Source organism: Carassius auratus, chromosome 20, assembly GCF_003368295.1.
Source record: "Carassius auratus strain Wakin chromosome 20, ASM336829v1, whole genome shotgun sequence".
Lineage (NCBI taxonomy): Eukaryota > Metazoa > Chordata > Actinopteri > Cypriniformes > Cyprinidae > Carassius > Carassius auratus.
This window is the reverse complement of record NC_039262.1, coordinates 20,858,658-20,876,957: the sequence shown is the minus strand read 5'-3', so window position 1 is coordinate 20,876,957 and position 18,300 is coordinate 20,858,658. Positions and strand designations below refer to the sequence as shown.

Genomic DNA, 18,300 nt, shown 5'->3' with positions numbered 1-18,300 from the left:
AAGAGGAAGTGCATCAGGTTTTACACACAGAGAATGTTCAGCACTTTCTATTGGCTAATATATAAACCATGAACAAATCACCTGCAGGCCACCCCTCAACATTTTTGTTGTTAATAATATATTATATACTTTCTATAATATGATTGCACACACACATAATTTAATAATTACATTTTATATTTAATTTATATATGATGTCTTATATAGTATGAAATAATTCTTAAAATAAAATAATTCAATTATTTAAATATTTGAATCCTACTTTCTGTCTCTATATGTATTGTTTTTATTTATATTTTATCTCTAATACAAGTAACTATGTGCTACACAGTAACTTCATCACTACAACCCACCCCCCCATTATTTAATTAAGCAAGTGTTTGTTTACAGTAATGTAATGAAACATATTAGTTAAGATCTTATTTGATCAAAATTGTCCATGGTCTAACATGACACTTTGTGTCCTTAAGTGTGGAAGACCACAGATGGATCAGCTTCTTGATTCGTACACCGAGTTATTTTACTAACCTGTATAATGTGTCTTATATGAGGCCTGTCATGAAGAAGCTTCGCCTCAGTGACACTGTCAAGTGGTCTGCATGCAGCTTTCGTTCTACGTGAGCTAGTCTGTGATTGCTGAATGTGCATTGATGTGCATGCACTGACTGATTTAAGGAGAGTGCAGCACGGATCCTGTGAAGGGCCGCAGACTGACAGCTTTCTGCTGACTGCAGACTTTCATTAGTTGCTCTTTTACATCAAGGAATGCCCCCTCTTCGTGCTGCTCTGCAGAGGTCAATGAATAACTCTTACTTTGCAATAGGACTTAAAGGAAGAAAACATTCTTCTTGGTGGATGTTAAACATTTTATGAACAATAGCACTTTTAATAATGTAATAATCTATAATAATATTTCACAATAATGTATTCAAACTAAGGTAAACAAGCTTTATAGATACAGCATATTATGTGATGAGGTTGTTTTAAATAATTAAGGGAAACAGGGAGCTGAGTTTGAGATGAGGACAATCTAAAATCGCTGCATTAATTATGCCAATCTCTGCAGAGTCAAGCAGGAGCGAGAAGACTGGCCGCACACCGCTGCTCCTCTAGTTTAGTAATTAGCAGGGAAATTAATCATTGCTCTCTCTGAGGACACACTTTCTCTCCAGGCGCTGTGACTTTTTGATTAAAATAATTCAATTCAGTAAAACTGGTTTTTAGTACAATTCCTTGAAATTGAAATCTAAGAACATAAAAATTCATTAAAAAAAATATTATATATATATATATATATATATATATATATATATAGTTAAACACAAAAAAAAGATAATTTTTACTGATTATATATACATATATAAATATATATATAAACATATCTATATTACTCTCAAAAGTTTAGAAATATTTAAAATTTGTAGAAGTTTAAAAAAATTTAAAAATGTTTTTGAAAGACCTTTCTTCTCACCAAAGCTGCAAAAAAATACTCAAACACACACACACAAAATGTAATATTGTAAAATAGTATTACAATAACTTCAGTCTTTGGTGATTCTAATAATCTGCTAATTTGGTGCTCAAGAAACATTTCTTATTATCATCAATATTGAAAACACTGTGGAAATCGTGAATATATGCTACAATTTAAAAGTTCGGATTAAGTAAGATTAATACTTTATAAAAAATTATTGAACAAGGACAAGTTAAATTGATCAAAAGTAACTACAACAGATTTCTAGTTCAAATCAATTCTGCTCTTTTGAACCTCTTTTAAACTTTTTATTCATCAAAATTCATGGGGAAAAAAAAAATTCACGAAAATATTAAGCAGCAGAAACGGTTTTCAACACTGATAAAAAGAACCATTATTAACAACCGAGCACCAATGATAACTGATATTAATTAAGCAGCAAATCAGCATATTAGAATGATTTCTGAAGGATCATGTGACACTGAAGACTGGAGTTATGATGCTGAAAATACAGAAGTGCATCTGAGCAATAATGACATTTTAAAACATATTAAGATACAAAAACATTTATTTTGACATTCCATCAATATTTCCCAATATTACCGTTTTACCGTATTTTGGATTTTATTTTATTTTTTAAATATATCACTTTCTGAGTGCTGTAAAAAAAGAAAAAAACCAATTAAATACCTCTGATCCAGCCGTAGAATTCTGATCACAACAACAACAAACTAATCGGCAGACAAAAACATGCGTACATTTAAGCCAAATGCTCTGCGCTTACATATAAACACAGAAATGAAAAGTGGAGATTAGAGATAGAGGCCTTCAGGGGAGCCCTCCTGCTTCTTATACAAAACATTTTCTTTAGACTTCTTGAAGTCCTCGTTGGTGACCTTCATCCTGCGCTCTCTGAGGGCCATGAGACCTGCTTCTGTACAGATGGCCTGAAGAGACAGGAAGTCAAGAGTTAAGATATACATGAACGATTCTCCTGCATTCTGAAAATTACAGAAAAACAATACCAAAATCAACACAAGAGGGCAGCAGAGATTTTCTGCAACACTTTCAATTGAACCGAATCAGTTAGCATACCTTAATATCAGCTCCTGAAAGGTCATCTTTAGCCAGGATGAGCTCATCCAAGACCACGTCCTCGGCCACAGTCATTCTGCTGGTGTGGATCTGGAAGATCCTTCTCTTGGTTTTCTCATCTGGTAATGGGAACTCAATCTTACGGTCGATGCGACCTGCCGAGAGAAAATGCCTTGAGGGTTCATCTAAAATGCAGGTAACCTCTGAACTTCATAGCACGAGTCTGCAGTAGTATCTTACCCGGTCTAATAAGAGCAGGGTCAAGGGTCTCTATTCTGTTGGTAGCCATCACAACCTTCACATCTCCACGCGAATCAAAGCCATCCAGCTGGTTAAGGAGCTCCAACATGGTTCTCTGGATTTCCCGTTCACCTCCTGAGTTTGAGTCATATCTGTAAAGAGGTAATCAGGGTAGATGACTAAAGAAATAGTTCACCCAAACTGAAAACCTGCTCAAAGTTTACTCAGGCCATCAAAGAGTTTTTTTCTTCATCGGAACCGATTTTGGAGAAATTTAGCATCCCGTCTCTTGATCACCAATGTGAATGGGTGCCGTGAGAATAAGAGTCCAAACAGCTGATAAAAACATCACAATAATCCAAAACACGAGTAAACTTTCACTTCTAACCAAAAAATTGAGAATCTGGAAAAATGCTTCCTCTAGTAAAACGGTTTTCATTTGCAAATGGTGCTTTATCTGTGCATATTTCTCTCCTGATTCAGACAGCCCTTGTAATTCAACCAGAAGCAATGGTTTGAAGTCTTAATGATGGATTGATTTCTTTCAAACATGCATCTTTTGGCCACACAAGATGTTTCCTCCTGGACTGGACTGAAGTGACGTGGATTACTTGTGGATTATTTTGTGATGTTTTTATCAACTCATTCTGACGGCACCCCTTCACTGCAGATCCATTAGTGACTGATTTCTGTTTTGATGAAGAAAAACTCATCTAGATCTTGGATGGCCTAAGGATGTATAAATGTTTTGGTGAAATATCCCTTTAAAAACCAAAAACGCTTTGCTCTACCTCTTAGTTCCAATGGCGTCAATCTCGTCGATGAAGACGATAGAAGGAGCATGTTCCTCTGCCACCCTGAAGAGCTCACGTACTAGTTTAGGGCCGTCGCCCAGATACTTCTGAATCAGCTCTGACCCAACGACCCGCAAAAACGTTGCAGACGTCTGATTGGCCACTGCCTTGGCAAGGAGGGTTTTACCTAACATCCAGAGAAATTATATGATAGATCAGGGTTTGTGATTTCACCCTTGTGAATTGTTTGGTAAAGAAATGATCTTGGCTCACCTGTTCCAGGGGGGCCGTAGAGAATGACCCCTTTGGGGGGCTTGATCCCCATTTCCTCATAATACTCTGGATGGGTCAGAGGTAGCTCCACGGACTCCTAGAAGTTAAAACAGATTCATTTTTCCCTGATTGTTTTCAAAATTACACAATTAAAAACTCAGCTCCGATCATTTTTGACAGACAAAACTGAAAAGATTTTATCTTGCCTTAATTTCTTGTATCTGACCATCCAGTCCACCGATATCAGCGTATGTCTCTTGTGGAGCCTTTTCTACCTTCATGACGGTAACAAGAGGGTCTGTGTCGTCCATCAAAACTCCTATGACTGCATGGACCTATAAACAACAAGTTATTTGATCACTTAATAGACAAATCTACAACTGTTCAGGATCCAGATGTAGCTTTCATTAGAGCAGCATTCAAATACAAAAGGTTGAAGATAGAATATATATTTAAAGGCATAGGCCACCCAAAAAAGACACTTAATGGTATGTTTTTTGTTTGTTGTTGTTCTCATACTTTTAGATACACTGTTGTTTGTAAATGCTACTCCTTATTAAAGCTTTAATACAGCATGGCAGCCGCATGTTTAACACTTTTTCCGAAGGCGGGGTTTATGAGGGTTTGTGATGTCACAAACCCGGGAAGTAACTCGTTGTAGTCCCTATGAGCCATTTATGTAGGCATTAAATTGCTTTAATTTTAAAAGACGAGATCTCCATTTGCGTTGAACTTTCAGCCTCATAACTTATATTATTTACAGATATTATTTATGCTCACACAGCATTATTACACACTAACGTTAAAAAAGGGAAATCGCAAACAACAACCCCTTTAAAAACATCTTAATTTTCATTTTTGAGTGAGCTATACCTTTACGTTTGACAAATTCATCCCATTTCCATTCAATCCTGACTGGTTTGGGGGATTTTGTACCTTGTGGTTGAGTAAAACAGAGCAGCCGGGCTCCAGCAGATCTTTGTCGACAAATGACAGGATGCTGACATAGTGCTCCGAGCCCACAGATGTGGAGACGATGGCATGATTGTCATCAATGATCTCTTCCAGGCTCCCCACAGACATAGGAGTTCCCCTCAGGTCATCGACTTTTGACCTCTCCTCCTAATAAAAGCAAAAAAACATAACCATCAGCACAGACAAACAAACAAAAAGGATGGCAAGAGAGATGATGGATGGATGGTGCACCTCCTGTTTCTCCTCCAGAGGTTTCATCTGCTCCTGGTTCCTGATGAACTCCTCTTCCATCAGCAGGTAATCTTTAATTCTCTCCTGCTTCAGGAGCTTCAGCCTACACTGCGTGTAAGGGGTGACTATATGAACAGAGAATCTGACATTAACTCAAAATCTGATGTAAAACACAGTGGAGTTCAAACGTTTCTTCTTGTACCTGAAGGCAGTTTGCTAGCAGCATCAGGGCCCTTGGACTTCCTCTTCCTCTTGCCCACTCTGGTTGGAATGGGTGGCTCATATTTCTTTTTCTTGTCCTGTTATGAAGAGAGACTAAATCAATAAATAAAAGACAAACCTCTGGCTGATGCCGTTTTAAAATACCAGGTATTTTTGGTCACCTTGTCATCCTTCTTTCCACCTCCTGGTCCGTGTCCTCCGCTTTGACTCTGGCCCTGTGTTGAGAAAGAGCCATGTCTAATGTTCATATACAGTGATATATATATATATATACAATAGACTAATATTTTAATTATAGCCTTAAATAAATAAATACAAATAAATAAATATTACATTAGAATGTACACGCAGATTTATAACAAAAATCTTAAGATGACATTAAAAGGATAAGATCATATATATATTCACGTTTTGTCTCGTTTTACGTTGTATGCGGGTTAGAAAAGTGATTTAACGCTTTAAGACCAACGCATCCTTCAAATGAAATTACTTGTGTTGTTAATCCTACATCGATGTATTAAACACGGGTATTAAGAGACACCGTTCACACGGCATTCACATATCATATTTGAAATTACAGAATAAACTTAGAGCAATGGAAACAAATTAAACGCCGAGTCTGTGAAGAAACTGCTGGCTCACTCACCATTTCCACCACCGCTGGTCGCTGGCAATAAACGTCACTACGGACAGACTAACGGGACAAAGGACGGGAAATACAGAAACGCGTTTGTTTATTGCAAGATTTGTGATTCTGGCCAAAAATAAATATATAATTAAATTTGTGATTCTGGCCCAACTCTGTAATTTCTCTTTAGCTAAACGTTTAATTAAAACTATTAATTCCGTCAGCTTCTGGACACGTATGAGCTGCAGTGGACCATAGTGTCCAATTCAATTTGTCGATGTAATTGTGTTTGTCATAATCTTGTGAAGGTAGGCCTGAATAAGAGTGCATTTACTGCCATTTCCAGTTTAATCACTTGTAATATGTTCTTACATATAATCTAAAATATTATATTACTTAGTTATCTATCATTATAAGGGGTATTGTTCACTATAAATATAACACAATAACGTATTCAGTGTTGTTTTAGTATGACTGATATATACTATTGTAGTACTTTGTATTACTTTATAGTATTAGTATACGAGTTATTTTATATATTATTTTGTAGTAATTTATAATACTATTACACTTCTTTTTATGTTTTTTTTATTAGATTATGTTCAATTATTTATATTGTAACTTGAATTTACATAGTTGTATTAATTTACACACACACACACACACACACACACACACACACACACATATATATATATATATATATATACACACACGCTGCCGTTCAAAAGTTTGCTATCATTGATGTTTTTTAAAGAAGTTTCTTATGCGCATCAAGGATGTATTTATTTTAACAAAAATACAGGAATTTTTTTTTATTTTGAAACATTATTGAGATTTAAAATAAGTTTTCTATTTGAATATACTTTAAAATATATTTTATTCCTGTGAATACATGCTGTTCTTTTTAACTTTTTATTCATCAAAGTATCACAGGTTACAGATATATATATAAACATGATTTGGCTGATAGGAACTGTGTGTTTTTGGTTCATAGACATGTGAACTTCAACGGTTTCTTTGTCATGTATGATTGCAGGTTTTGTTATTTACTGAATGTAGGCCATGGGCTATTTTCATCACCCTCTTTTTCATTTCACACTGTTTTGTCTGATTGCCTCCGTGCTGTTTCGGCAGGTTCTCAGGGGGTTGTCACACAACCAGCCCTGGAGAACCAGAAACAAAGACTCTTCACAGCACCAGCCAAATCATCTGACCCATGGAGCTGGTATTCACCGCTATCAGCCTTTTACCATCGGAGGGATCCTCCTCACACAGAGATATAGTCTCTATAGCAACCTCCTAACATCATGACAGAGTGGAGCTCTGGTAATTTGATCTGAAGACGCTCTTTTCCATCTTTACGTCTGAGTGCTGGCTAAGTGGAAAAAACCATTAGATTTATAAGTGTTTCATGTTGGACCAGCCGCATACACACTCACAAACAGAAAAAAAGACCTTAATTCAGGTTTATTTATTTATTTTGTCACAAACTGTTCTTTAATGGAGTTAGTTGATATGTCCTTTCTCAGTACATGTATCTGTGAATCAAGTACAGCATGATACGACTTAGCAGTGCAATGAGGAAGACACAAAGTTCAAGATATCATTGCCTTAATGAATTAAGACATTATTCATGCAGATGAAGTTGCGTAGAAAAGTTCCCATGCAGGATCTCAGTATAACTGATGCAATCCAAGCAAATGATTCATTTCCCAATCTACCAGTCCGTTAATGTCACACTTCCCCGTAAGATAGGAATATATTACCATCCTGTGACAGTGCTGAAATATGCAAGAAAACTAGTAATAAATTACATCTGTTTGTTTGCAAATGAATGCACTATAAGTTTACAAAGCCTCAATTAGAGAGATTAGTGTGAAATATGATAAACACAGCACAGCAGCTCAAATGTGCAAGGTCCAAATCAGCAGCAATACATTATTATTATTATAATTTTTATTATTAATAGAGTCTCATTCACTAACCATGCAAACATTCTCACTCAAAAATCATGATTAATAGACTTACAGTGGCCTCAAAACAATCTGGACTGTATCAAAAATACAGTCATACTGTGAAATATATTATACAATTTAAAATAATGCTGTTCTTTTTCACTTTTTTATTCACCAAGGAATCAAAGAATGGTCCAAAATATATGGAGCAGCACAACAGTTTCAAAACTGATGATAAATCAGCATGTTATAATGATTTCTGAAAGATCATGTGACACTCAAGACTGGGGTGATGGCTGATGAGAATTCAGCACTGCATCACAAAAATTTATTGTATTTTATAGTATATTAAAATAGGAAACAAATGTTAGGAATTGCAATAATTTGTTTTCACAATATTACTGCTTTCTCTGTATTTTTTAACAAATAAATAAAAATAAAAAAATCTTACTGATCCCAAATTTTTGAATGGCAGCATATATTAAATATTTTAATATCTTTATAGATAAATGTCTTAGATATTTAATAGCGCAAGCATATAAGTCATCAAGATACTTTTTTGTTTTCTATTTTCATGTAAATTTTAGTAACTGTGTTGTGTACTTTTGTCATTTTTAATAGTTATTGATTTGTTATGTCTGTATTAGTGCTGTCAAACAATTAATCACATCCAAAATAAAAGTCTTTGTTTACATAATATATGTATGTGTACTGTGTATATTTATTATGTGTATATATAAACACACATACATACAGTATATATTTAGGAAATATTTACGTTTATACATTTATATTCTTACATAATAATATAAATATAATTAATATAACATATTTTCTTAAATATACATGCATGTGTTAGTATTTATATATACACATAATAAATATACACAGTACACATACATATATTATGTAAACAAAGACTTTTATTTTGGATGCGATTAATTGTTTGACAGCGCTAGACTGTATAGATTTAATTAATTATATAAAAATTTTCAAATTGTATACATTTTTATTTTATTTCAGTTAATTCATCAAATACAACTACATGAAAATGAAAAATGTTGAAAAGTACATTTTTAAGATTTAATTTTATTTCCCATGAATGTTTATTTTTTTTCAACTACAATAAACCTGGTAGACACTTGTTATGAATCCACCATACATTTTCCAAGCTAACCTTGTCTGTGCACGTCCAGAAGAACATCTGTACACACAACTATAGGGCTTGGGCGCCGAGTTGCATTCTGGGGCTTGGCGGCCATGTTGCTAGCCTTGCGAATGTAAACATACAGTAAGTTGAACGAGAAGAGATGAGTATAGAGAAAGGAAAAAGATGTTAAAATCGCGAAAATGTTGTGGGATTTATAGGGATACGCTAAATATGGATGCCAGGGACCGGTATGTGGACAAAATCGGCACTATTAACGGTTTGGATTCATATGAAATTCCCAACAAATAGTGGAGTACCGACGGAGACTTGCTGCCGCACTTTCGCATTACAGATATCTTCGGCTACCTTGTTTGTTTTGTGAGCGCCTACACTTCAGAATAGTTCCGAAGCTACAAGTCATTGAATACTCATGTACAGTTCACAAATGGATTGGTATTTTCCTGTAAAATATCGCGTTAGCCCCTCCATCAGACCTGTCAAGTCTCTGTGTTGTTGTCCTGTTGCTACTCCTTGTCCTTCCAGCGAAACAGATGTTTTCAAAGCATCGTTTTGCTTACTTGAAAGCAACCTTAGCGTAATGTTGGGCTTTTTAAGATAGCGTGGTTGTTGTGAGAGCACGATTTCACGCCAATCTGTAACTAAAGTCACGTTAGACCTAGCTTCACAAATCGCTTCACGTTAGTTAATGCAGCAGTTTTGTACTTAGAATTTTTTATGTCAGCAGAGGGATAGCAACAAAAAGATGAATGTTGAAATTTCCCGTATTTTGGATGAGTCCCAAGAATTTTCCCTCATTTTCAATGTTGACTTAAGCTATATAAATTATTTTTCAGATGTTATGGTCTCCAACGCGCCTCCAAGCAGGAAAGCGGTGTAAAGTTAATCCATTCTCATTTTGTTTTCCCCATGGCGATTATATGTTGCGCTATTACACCCCACAATACAGCAACGGTTTACCATGGTTGAAATAGATTTTTAATTAATCAAATTAAGACACACGGATGAGAGGGAGTATGTCTAAACACTGCGCAGTAGCCCGAGTAGCAGTAAAGGACGCTGTCAACGTGGTGGGCATGCCAAGTAATGACATCACGACGCCCAAGCTCTATTAGTGAATGAGACCCAAAGGATGAGAGTTATGGTATTTGCTTGTCTTTGTTGTGATAACACTTTTCTGCGGAGGACGTCTGGTTGTTTCACATTTCTAAACGCTGGATTCATCAGTCTACACTTGTCTCTGCCAGTCGGTTGTTCATGATTCCCAGCGCTCCGACCCCTCCGGAGAACTCATTGTGACGTGAGCTGCTCCCTAACGGGCGAGGATAACCGTTGGCCATCTCTGACAGCTGCTTCTGCATGATGGCCAGATTAACTTTATTAGCGGCCAGAAAGTCCTTCATGGAGATCATCTCTCCAGACATCCGCCGTCCATCCGCCTCGCTGTCATTGACTCCGTCAGTCTCGATGGAGTTGTCCCGTCTGGTCCTCATGTGGCCGGGGACGACCACGTTCCTCCGCGGATGGCGGTTCCCTCGACCCGGGCAGCGACAGGGTGTCTCCAGCCTCCGCAAGAGCCAGTTGAGAACTTGCTTGATCACGATGGAGATGACGTTGAACAGCGAGTAGATGCAGCACACCCCTGTGAGGATGAAAAGGAAGTTGCCCACCCTGTAGGCCGCTTGAGCTTTGTACATCTCCCGCTGGTTGCTCACCATATCCCCAAAACCAATGGTGCTGAAAGCCACGAAACAGAAATAGAGGGCGTCCAGGTAGTCCCAACCCTCGGCTGCCGAGTACATAGCAGAGGCGCAGCAGGAGACCACGATGGCGGCGACTCCTAAGATGAGCATGACGCAGTACACGGAGGGTTTCCATCCGGCCAAGCTGTCCGTGCGCCGCTCTCTGCTGACGGTGGAGGGACGCTGGCAGCTCTGAGGCGGGCCGGCTTTTCGCCGTTCTCTGCACTCGTGGCAGGACTTCAAAACGAATGCGATCACTGTGATGACTCGTTCCAGGAAGAGGTTAAAGAACAAAATTGTGGCAGCACAGCCAATGAGACCGTAAAAGATCAAGAATATCTTCCCAGCAATAGTGACGGGTGTCGTCATCCCAAAACCTGTGGCACACAGAGAAACACAATCAGGGTGTGCTTTATAATGGGAAGATGTTTTACACATTCTACAGCAAAAATATACAATACAGGCTGCAAGAACACATTCTTTACTGTCATAATATATTTAAGTGTCATTACATATATATAGTTCTGTCAAACGATTAATCGCGATTAATCGCATACAAAATAAAGGTTTGTTTACATAATATATGTGTGTGTTCTGTGTATATTTATTAAGTATATATAAATACACACAAGTATTATATATTTAAAAAATATTTTAATGTTCATTTCTATAATTATAATAACATAATTTATATTATAAATAAATATATTTTATATATAAACAACATTTTATATATATATATATATATATATATATATATATGTATGTATACACATGCATGTTTGTGTATTTATATATACATAAATATAAACAGTACACATACATATGTTATGTGAACAAAAACTTTAGTTTGTGTGCATATAATCATGACTAATTGTTTGACAGCATGTGTGTGTGTGTGTGTGTGTGTGTGTGCTCTTGTTTTTGTGTCATATCAGGACACAACTCTGTATAATGACATGGGTATGACACAGGTGTTACAAGGAGAGGGGGACTTATGAGGACATAACCCAGCCTGCCTACCTTGTTCAGGCAAAATCAGATTTTCTTTATAGTTACTCAAAATATTAGATATAATTTTTATATTTAATATCATTTCATTATATAGATTTGATATTTTTGATAATTTTACACTTTCACTTTTTTTGTTATTTTATATATATATATATATATATATATATATATATATATATATATATTTTAGAATCTACTATATTTTGTGTTTTTCACTAAAATGTTATCAACCTACCTTCCTTAATCTGTCAAAATCAGAATTCTTTTTTTTTGCTTATATTTGACTCAAATCTGTTTTTTTCTTTCTTTCTTTTTTTGTACAAAAAGAACAACAACAACAACAACAACAACAACAACAAAAAAAAACTGAAATCCACGAGCTTGATCAAAACCAATCATAACAGATTTTTTTAAAACTAATTTCTGTTAATGCTTCTCAGTCTGAACGCTTAGATCTGATTTAATGTTTGTTTTTTTAGTGTTATTACACCAGGATGACATTAAGACATTTCATATTCCACCCTTTCTTTTTTATGCTTTTATCTCTGGCAAATGTGTTCAGATTTGGAAAATGTTCTCAACACTGTAAAATCCAATATTTTCCCTTACTTAGATTTAATTACTTATCTTTACTTAGTTGTTATACTTACTTATACTTCAAGGCAAATAAAACAATTTACTTACCGTTTTGAGTGACACTTAAAATATTCAAGTAGCCACAAAGGAACCAATGACATTAATAAACCAGTGAGAGGCAGCAGTGCACTAATATGTTGCTAATTGCCGTTTTTTTTTTTTGTTGTTTTTTTTAGCTCACCATTATAGTGATTAGCGTTCCCTTTGGTTGCGCACTTGAAACTTCATTTAATTTCCTCTCTATTAATGGAGAAATGCGTCATGAAATCAGAGTTATTTGATTTCAAAGAAAAGTAATAAATAGGTTTTTATAAAATGACCTATTTTTTAATTAAAGCATTTTTTTGTATGTGTTTAATAATGACCTTTTTGAGATTTTATTTGTCATAAATACCTTGATATGCTCTTTATATAATCCTTAAATAGTGAGTGGTAATATGCTGAAGTCACACACAGACCTAAACATTCATCATGTGGCATGATTTTTTTAAGTAAGCCCAACTTATTAGATTTTACTGTGAATAAAACATAATTAATGCAAAACATCATTGCTAAAATCTCACATGTTGAACCTAAAAAAAAAATGTGTTTAGAAATAATCAGATCTGGCACCCCCCTAACTTCCAATCAGTCTCAAAAATCTGATTTGAGGGAAAAAATAATAATAATAATTAGCAACAGTGTGTTTTGCCAGAGTAATTCCATATAAGTTGATTGTCTGATATAATCTACAGATGTCAGAAGGTCATGTTTGATGTAGATCATATGTGTTGCCTCTACACATAATAAACATCAAGCGCTGCAGACCTTTAGGATCAGCACATGCAGCTGTCGTGGCATGTCGTACTGCTACAGCAAGCTGGGTTAGGACTAATTAGAAACTGAGCTCTAATTGTCCTTTAACCAGCAGCATGCGCTCCAAATCCCACGTGAACCCTGGGCTCCAATCACCTCCTGCATTCAGACAACCCCACTTTCCCTTCTTCACAAACCACTAGAAGCAGGTTGTCAATGGTGACGGCAGCCCTACCGTGGCTTTTTCTGGTATTATCAATTTTACCAATTTCACATGCTCATTTTATTTTGGTTAAGATTTCACTGAAGGTAAATTCTGAAAGCATACAATTCACTGTCACATTTCTGAAGATCTTTTGCCTCTAAAATTAGGTGCATGAGATAAACTGACCCATTTGAGACAAAACACTAAGAGAAATCACATCACTGATAACTGTCTGTTCATATTGATTGCATGAACTGTCTGTCTTCTTGAATCTATAAGTATAGCAGGAGAGGGTAACAGAGTAAATATTAATAAGGCTAAATATGCTCCCCCTGCTCTGCATGTTTCCGTGAAAGCATCTAATTTTCACGCACGAACTGCCAGATGACAGACTGCATGGAAATAAGATCTAATGCATTCAGTATTCTCATTAGCTCTTTTGCAAACACAAATCTGACACATGCTGAGAATGAATAAAACTTGGTTTATGGAGATACTAATTATCATGGGTTCATATTAAAAGGGTTTCACTTCACAAAAGAGCAAGCAGAAAATGTCATCTGTGAGTTTGCATTAGTGCTGAATGAATGAATACATGAATAAATAGTTGATGTTGTTTAATTGATGGAAATGGAATTATTTTAGATTTACCTCTTTAATATTTTAAAAGGTTTTCACTAATGTTTAGGTTTAATCTCCTGCATTCTCACAAACGTGTTCTCTCTCTCTCTCTCTCTCTCTCTCTCTCTCAATATGTGCCTACACACCATCATATTCAACAATAATGTTTCAGGTGAATGTTTACAATAGCATGCACTTCTGTGGCTAAACAAAGAAGACACGTGATGGATTTTCAGCTCCATCTATTGAGCTGTCAAGACAGTCTGACAGAAAATCTTTGGGACCTGTTTTGAGACAAATGACAGTATTATGCACGTAACCCAGATACAGTAGTTTATTAATTTATTGTGTTTTACAGGACCTACTGAAAATGAGAGAAATTTGCGGTTAAATTGATATAATCATAATTACGAAATAAAGATTAAGATTATTAGACACAGTTATAAAACTCATGCGATGTTTAACTTACAGATGAAACGCAGAAATGGAATCTGATTTAGATATTTTATATAGGTATAGCCTGATTTTACAAATACAAATGTCGATGACAAAAAATATATTTTGAAGCTGTTTAGATAATGGATTTTATATATATATATATAAAGAAAAGGAAATGAATTCGTCTGCACAGATCATATCAGAGACAGATTATGTACAAATAAAATTTAACCTACGTAACGTTTTCCCCCATGTCTCAAAAATTTATTTAAAATCAATTAAAGAGTTAATTAAAATTGTTGATATCGGTAGCTAGCTCACATTAGTGCCACTGAAAGTAAATTATATCGTTATGAATGCGAGGTAAAACTACCTGTTGCGCGTTACTTTACTTTACTTCCGCTGACTGAATACTGTAAAAGCCTGTAGATTTAAAAGCTTCTGAAATGTTGCCTATTTGACCTAAATAGAAGACCGCTGCAGTTCGATTTAGAAGGTTATTCAACTCACCGATAGTTGAAACCACAGTTCCGACGAAATAAAAAGCTCCCGCGAAATCCCACCTGGGTCTGGTGGCGTCCACGCGGATCCCCGCCACATTGGCCTCCTCGTAGTTCCTCAGGAAGTTCTTCAGCTCGTCCGGACTCAGGTTGTGCTTGTGGGTGAACTGCTCGATCCTCTGAGCCCATCGCTCCTTGGCGAGCTTCTCCTTCGGATGCTCGAGCGCCGAAAACACCGCCGCGCCACACAACAGGTAGATGATGATCAGAAGAGCCAGCATGAGAAATCTGGCGTTATCTTCATTTAGAGAAGCGATGCTGGAGCAGCAGCATCCAGCCCGACAAGCCATTGTTGTTTGACAGGAATATTAGAGACACACATGAACCACCACATCCCAGTTCATCATGGATCATTCATTAATATGTCACAGATCTCAGTCTCAGAAGCCGTGTTGTGCTCCAGGTGTCCCGTTTGTGGCGGATCATGATGTTTTTGGTCTGGAGCGCAGCGGTGGATTGTGTGACCCCAACCTCTCCAGAAGCGCGCGTGGAGCAGATTGAGCTCAGTGCGTCAGATCAGATCAGATCACAGCTCTTACAGCTGCACACATACGACTCGGTGTCTAGCTGAAGATGTGCGAGAGATGACACATAAGAGAAATCTTTAGTTCAAAACGCGTGTAACAAGTTGTTAAGAATGCATGCATGTATTAAAGTTAATTGCAAACATGACAAATGTTGATTTATTTGTTGTTAAAATGTCAAGTGGTGTAACCATCAGTTAAAAATGACATCATTATATCACAGTCATTATTTCCCAATTTTTTAAAATAAATGCTCACCAAGAATGCTTTTATATGATCGGAAATACAGTATTATAATATTGTGCAATGTTAATAAAATCTAAAATAACTGTTTTCTATTTGAATGAATTTTAAAGTGTAATTTATTCCTGTGATGCAAAGCTGAATTTTCAGCATCATTACTCCAGTCTTCAGTGTCACATGATCCTACAGAAATCATTCTTATATGCTGATTTGCTGCAGAAACATTTTGTATTATCATCAGTTAAAAACACTTGTGCTGCTTAATTTGTGGAAACCATGATACAGTTTTCAGTATGCTTTGATAAATAGAAATTTAAAAAGCATTTATTTGAAATAGAAATCTTTTGTAACATTATGAACATCTTTACTGACAAATTTCAATATTTGTTGTCTTTTGGCGCAATTATTAGAAAGTTAGACCATTTTACATTTTTTACTTTTATCTCTACGAAAAGTTTCTTGACTTTTTAAAAATGACTTTTTAATAAATAAATCGACAACGTTATATCATAGAAGAGGTGTCTTCGAGTTATTTTGAAATTGTGTTTTTTTTTTTATATATAACTTAAATGCACGCAAAAGAATGTGGGTCCCCTCACTGACACATGCACAAGTCTTGTAGATAGTCATGTAACATTAAGCATGCTTGCATTATTAGATCAGATTGTGTGATGGGAATGCATCATTGCGATCAATAGTGTATGACCTTTTGGATCTGGTTGGGAAATTTTCAGCATTTACTCTGGGACGTCCAGAGGCAACTTCTGTAAATGTCACAGTTTGGACAGGGAGACGAAAATCCATTGTGCATTTAAGACAGACAGACACCATGTATTTATAGATTCCCTCCTAAACTGTCCGATTGATTAGTTTAGACATTGAGCAGAGCTGTGAAGTCTGATGCATTACGTTATTTTTAGAGCCTAAAAACGGCCTTGTCCTTAGAAAGGTTTCAGGACCTTGGACAGTTGATTCCCTCCATAATGAGTTGACAGCCATCTCTTATATTGTCATCATGATCGTGTCAAACAGTAACACCATGGTATTTTAATATAAAAGTCTCTAATGCATGGCGTTGCCATCGTTATAATGCTAGAATTCACAACTGTCTTGTCCCAAGAAAAAAAGGTGTCCATGGTAACAAGAACTGGCAAAACAGCATAAACTGTGTTAAATGTGAGAATGTGGTAAGAAATAATGAGAGGAAGCTAAGCCTGTTGTGGTGCTTTCAGCCCAAGCACAGCAAGAACCTGAAAAAAATTCATATTCATGTAAATCAACGATATCACATTGCTTAAACCAGAGGGAAAGTTAATGTTTAGATGCTACTAAGTGGACCTTACTGAGGCAAGTTTAGTGATTGCTTTTACTTGACGAATAACTCATCGTTCACCGTTCATGCTTACAATTATTTTATTTTATTATTTATTTTTTCTGAATATAATTTCATCATACAGGACATCAAACACAACAGTACTAATATTTCATTTTAGTAATTTTGTTGTGTTTTTATTTTATTTTTTGTTAGTTTTTTTATGGATATGTATTTTTATTCATTTTAGTTTATTGTGTTTTTGTTATTTTGGTACTTCAAGTTAAGCTAAATGAAAATTGGAAATGTTTCTAGACTAGATCAAATAAGTTTTTCAAATATATTTAATTTTATTTTATTTAACATTATAATTGTCTTTTAATTATATACATATATCTTTTGTCTTTTTGACTTTTGCATGCAACACATTTTTCACTTTCCACTCATTTATTCTTCATGAAATTTGGGAGTCTAGTTTTAGAGAGCAATGCTCCATGTAAAATAATAAAAAGTTTTCTTTTAGGTTTCCTTTTTTAGTGTACCTGCTTTAGGCAAGAAGGAAAGGAAATGTAATTTTGGCTTCAATAGAGTTGTAGAGCTCTTTAGAGTGATCTTAGTGACTGCTGTTGTACTGTGATTTCATAGAGGTCAATGCAACACATCCCGTTCTTCCTGGAAATTCCAAGTTTAGATGTGTTTGTGATTAACATTTGAAGGTTGTACTGCTTTGTTCTTTGCGCAGCAGTTCTAGAACAATTCCCTCTGATGTCAGGAAGACCTCCAAACTCCCAGGAGGCCGATGGATGGTTTTGGTAGGACTGACATCAAACCAACTGTGTGGAAGAGGAGGGGGAGAAAACCCCAGCACCGATCCAGCACAGAGACACAGGAGGAAGGATAGTTTAGATTTGCAAACAGTTGATGAAGATGCTGAAAACGTCCCTTCTCTTCTGCTGAAATGTGATTCTTTCACGCAAAGCGTTTTCTAATCATTAGTCCCACACTAGGATTTGCTGTCTTTGTTACTGTAAATGACGAATGGTTTTTGAATTAAGGTGAAAATTATTAAATAGGTTTATGTGCACACAGTTCAAGCACCTTTTATCAGCAGCGAGAGGAACATCAGTCCATTCCCTTCAAAGCTCCACTGGG

At 35.8% G+C, this 18,300-nt stretch overlaps 2 protein-coding genes across 2 annotated transcripts; both read right to left on the bottom strand.

Annotated features, from left to right (window-relative positions):
* Positions 1-2,039: 2,039 nt before the first annotated feature.
* LOC113121162 (26S proteasome regulatory subunit 4-like) lies at positions 2,040-6,005 on the bottom strand. The gene is made up of 11 exons (XM_026291430.1): positions 5,951-6,005; positions 5,466-5,519; positions 5,285-5,381; positions 5,083-5,207; positions 4,813-4,998; positions 4,083-4,211; positions 3,877-3,973; positions 3,601-3,790; positions 2,810-2,961; positions 2,570-2,724; positions 2,040-2,421 (listed from the first exon to the last, which is right to left on the bottom strand). The coding sequence occupies exons 1-11, from the start codon at positions 5,951-5,953 to the stop codon at positions 2,287-2,289; spliced, it is 1,323 nt and encodes a 440-aa protein (XP_026147215.1). The 5' UTR covers positions 5,954-6,005; the 3' UTR covers positions 2,040-2,286.
* Positions 6,006-10,013: 4,008 nt separating this feature from the next.
* On the bottom strand, positions 10,014-15,682 carry LOC113037858 (potassium channel subfamily K member 13-like). Its single transcript, XM_026195201.1, has 2 exons — positions 15,020-15,682; positions 10,014-11,177 (listed from the first exon to the last, which is right to left on the bottom strand). Exons 1-2 carry the CDS (start codon positions 15,357-15,359, stop codon positions 10,282-10,284), a joined length of 1,236 nt encoding a protein of 411 aa, XP_026050986.1. The 5' UTR covers positions 15,360-15,682; the 3' UTR covers positions 10,014-10,281.
* Positions 15,683-18,300: the final 2,618 nt, after the last annotated feature.

Coding starts and splice junctions, on each gene's coding strand:
- LOC113037858 (XM_026195201.1), bottom strand. CDS start 15,359: ATGGCTTGTCGGGCTGGATGCTGCTGCTCCAGCATCGCTTCTCTAAAT. Junction 11,178..15,019: donor AACTGTGGTTTCAACTATCG/GTGAGTTGAATA, acceptor TGTGTGCCACAG/GTTTTGGGATGACGACACCC.
- LOC113121162 (XM_026291430.1), bottom strand. Junction 5,382..5,465: donor GTGGAAAGAAGGATGACAAG/GTGACCAAAAAT, acceptor TCTTCATAACAG/GACAAGAAAAAGAAATATGA. Junction 3,974..4,082: donor GTCAGATACAAGAAATTAAG/GCAAGATAAAAT, acceptor TTTAACTTCTAG/GAGTCCGTGGAGCTACCTCT.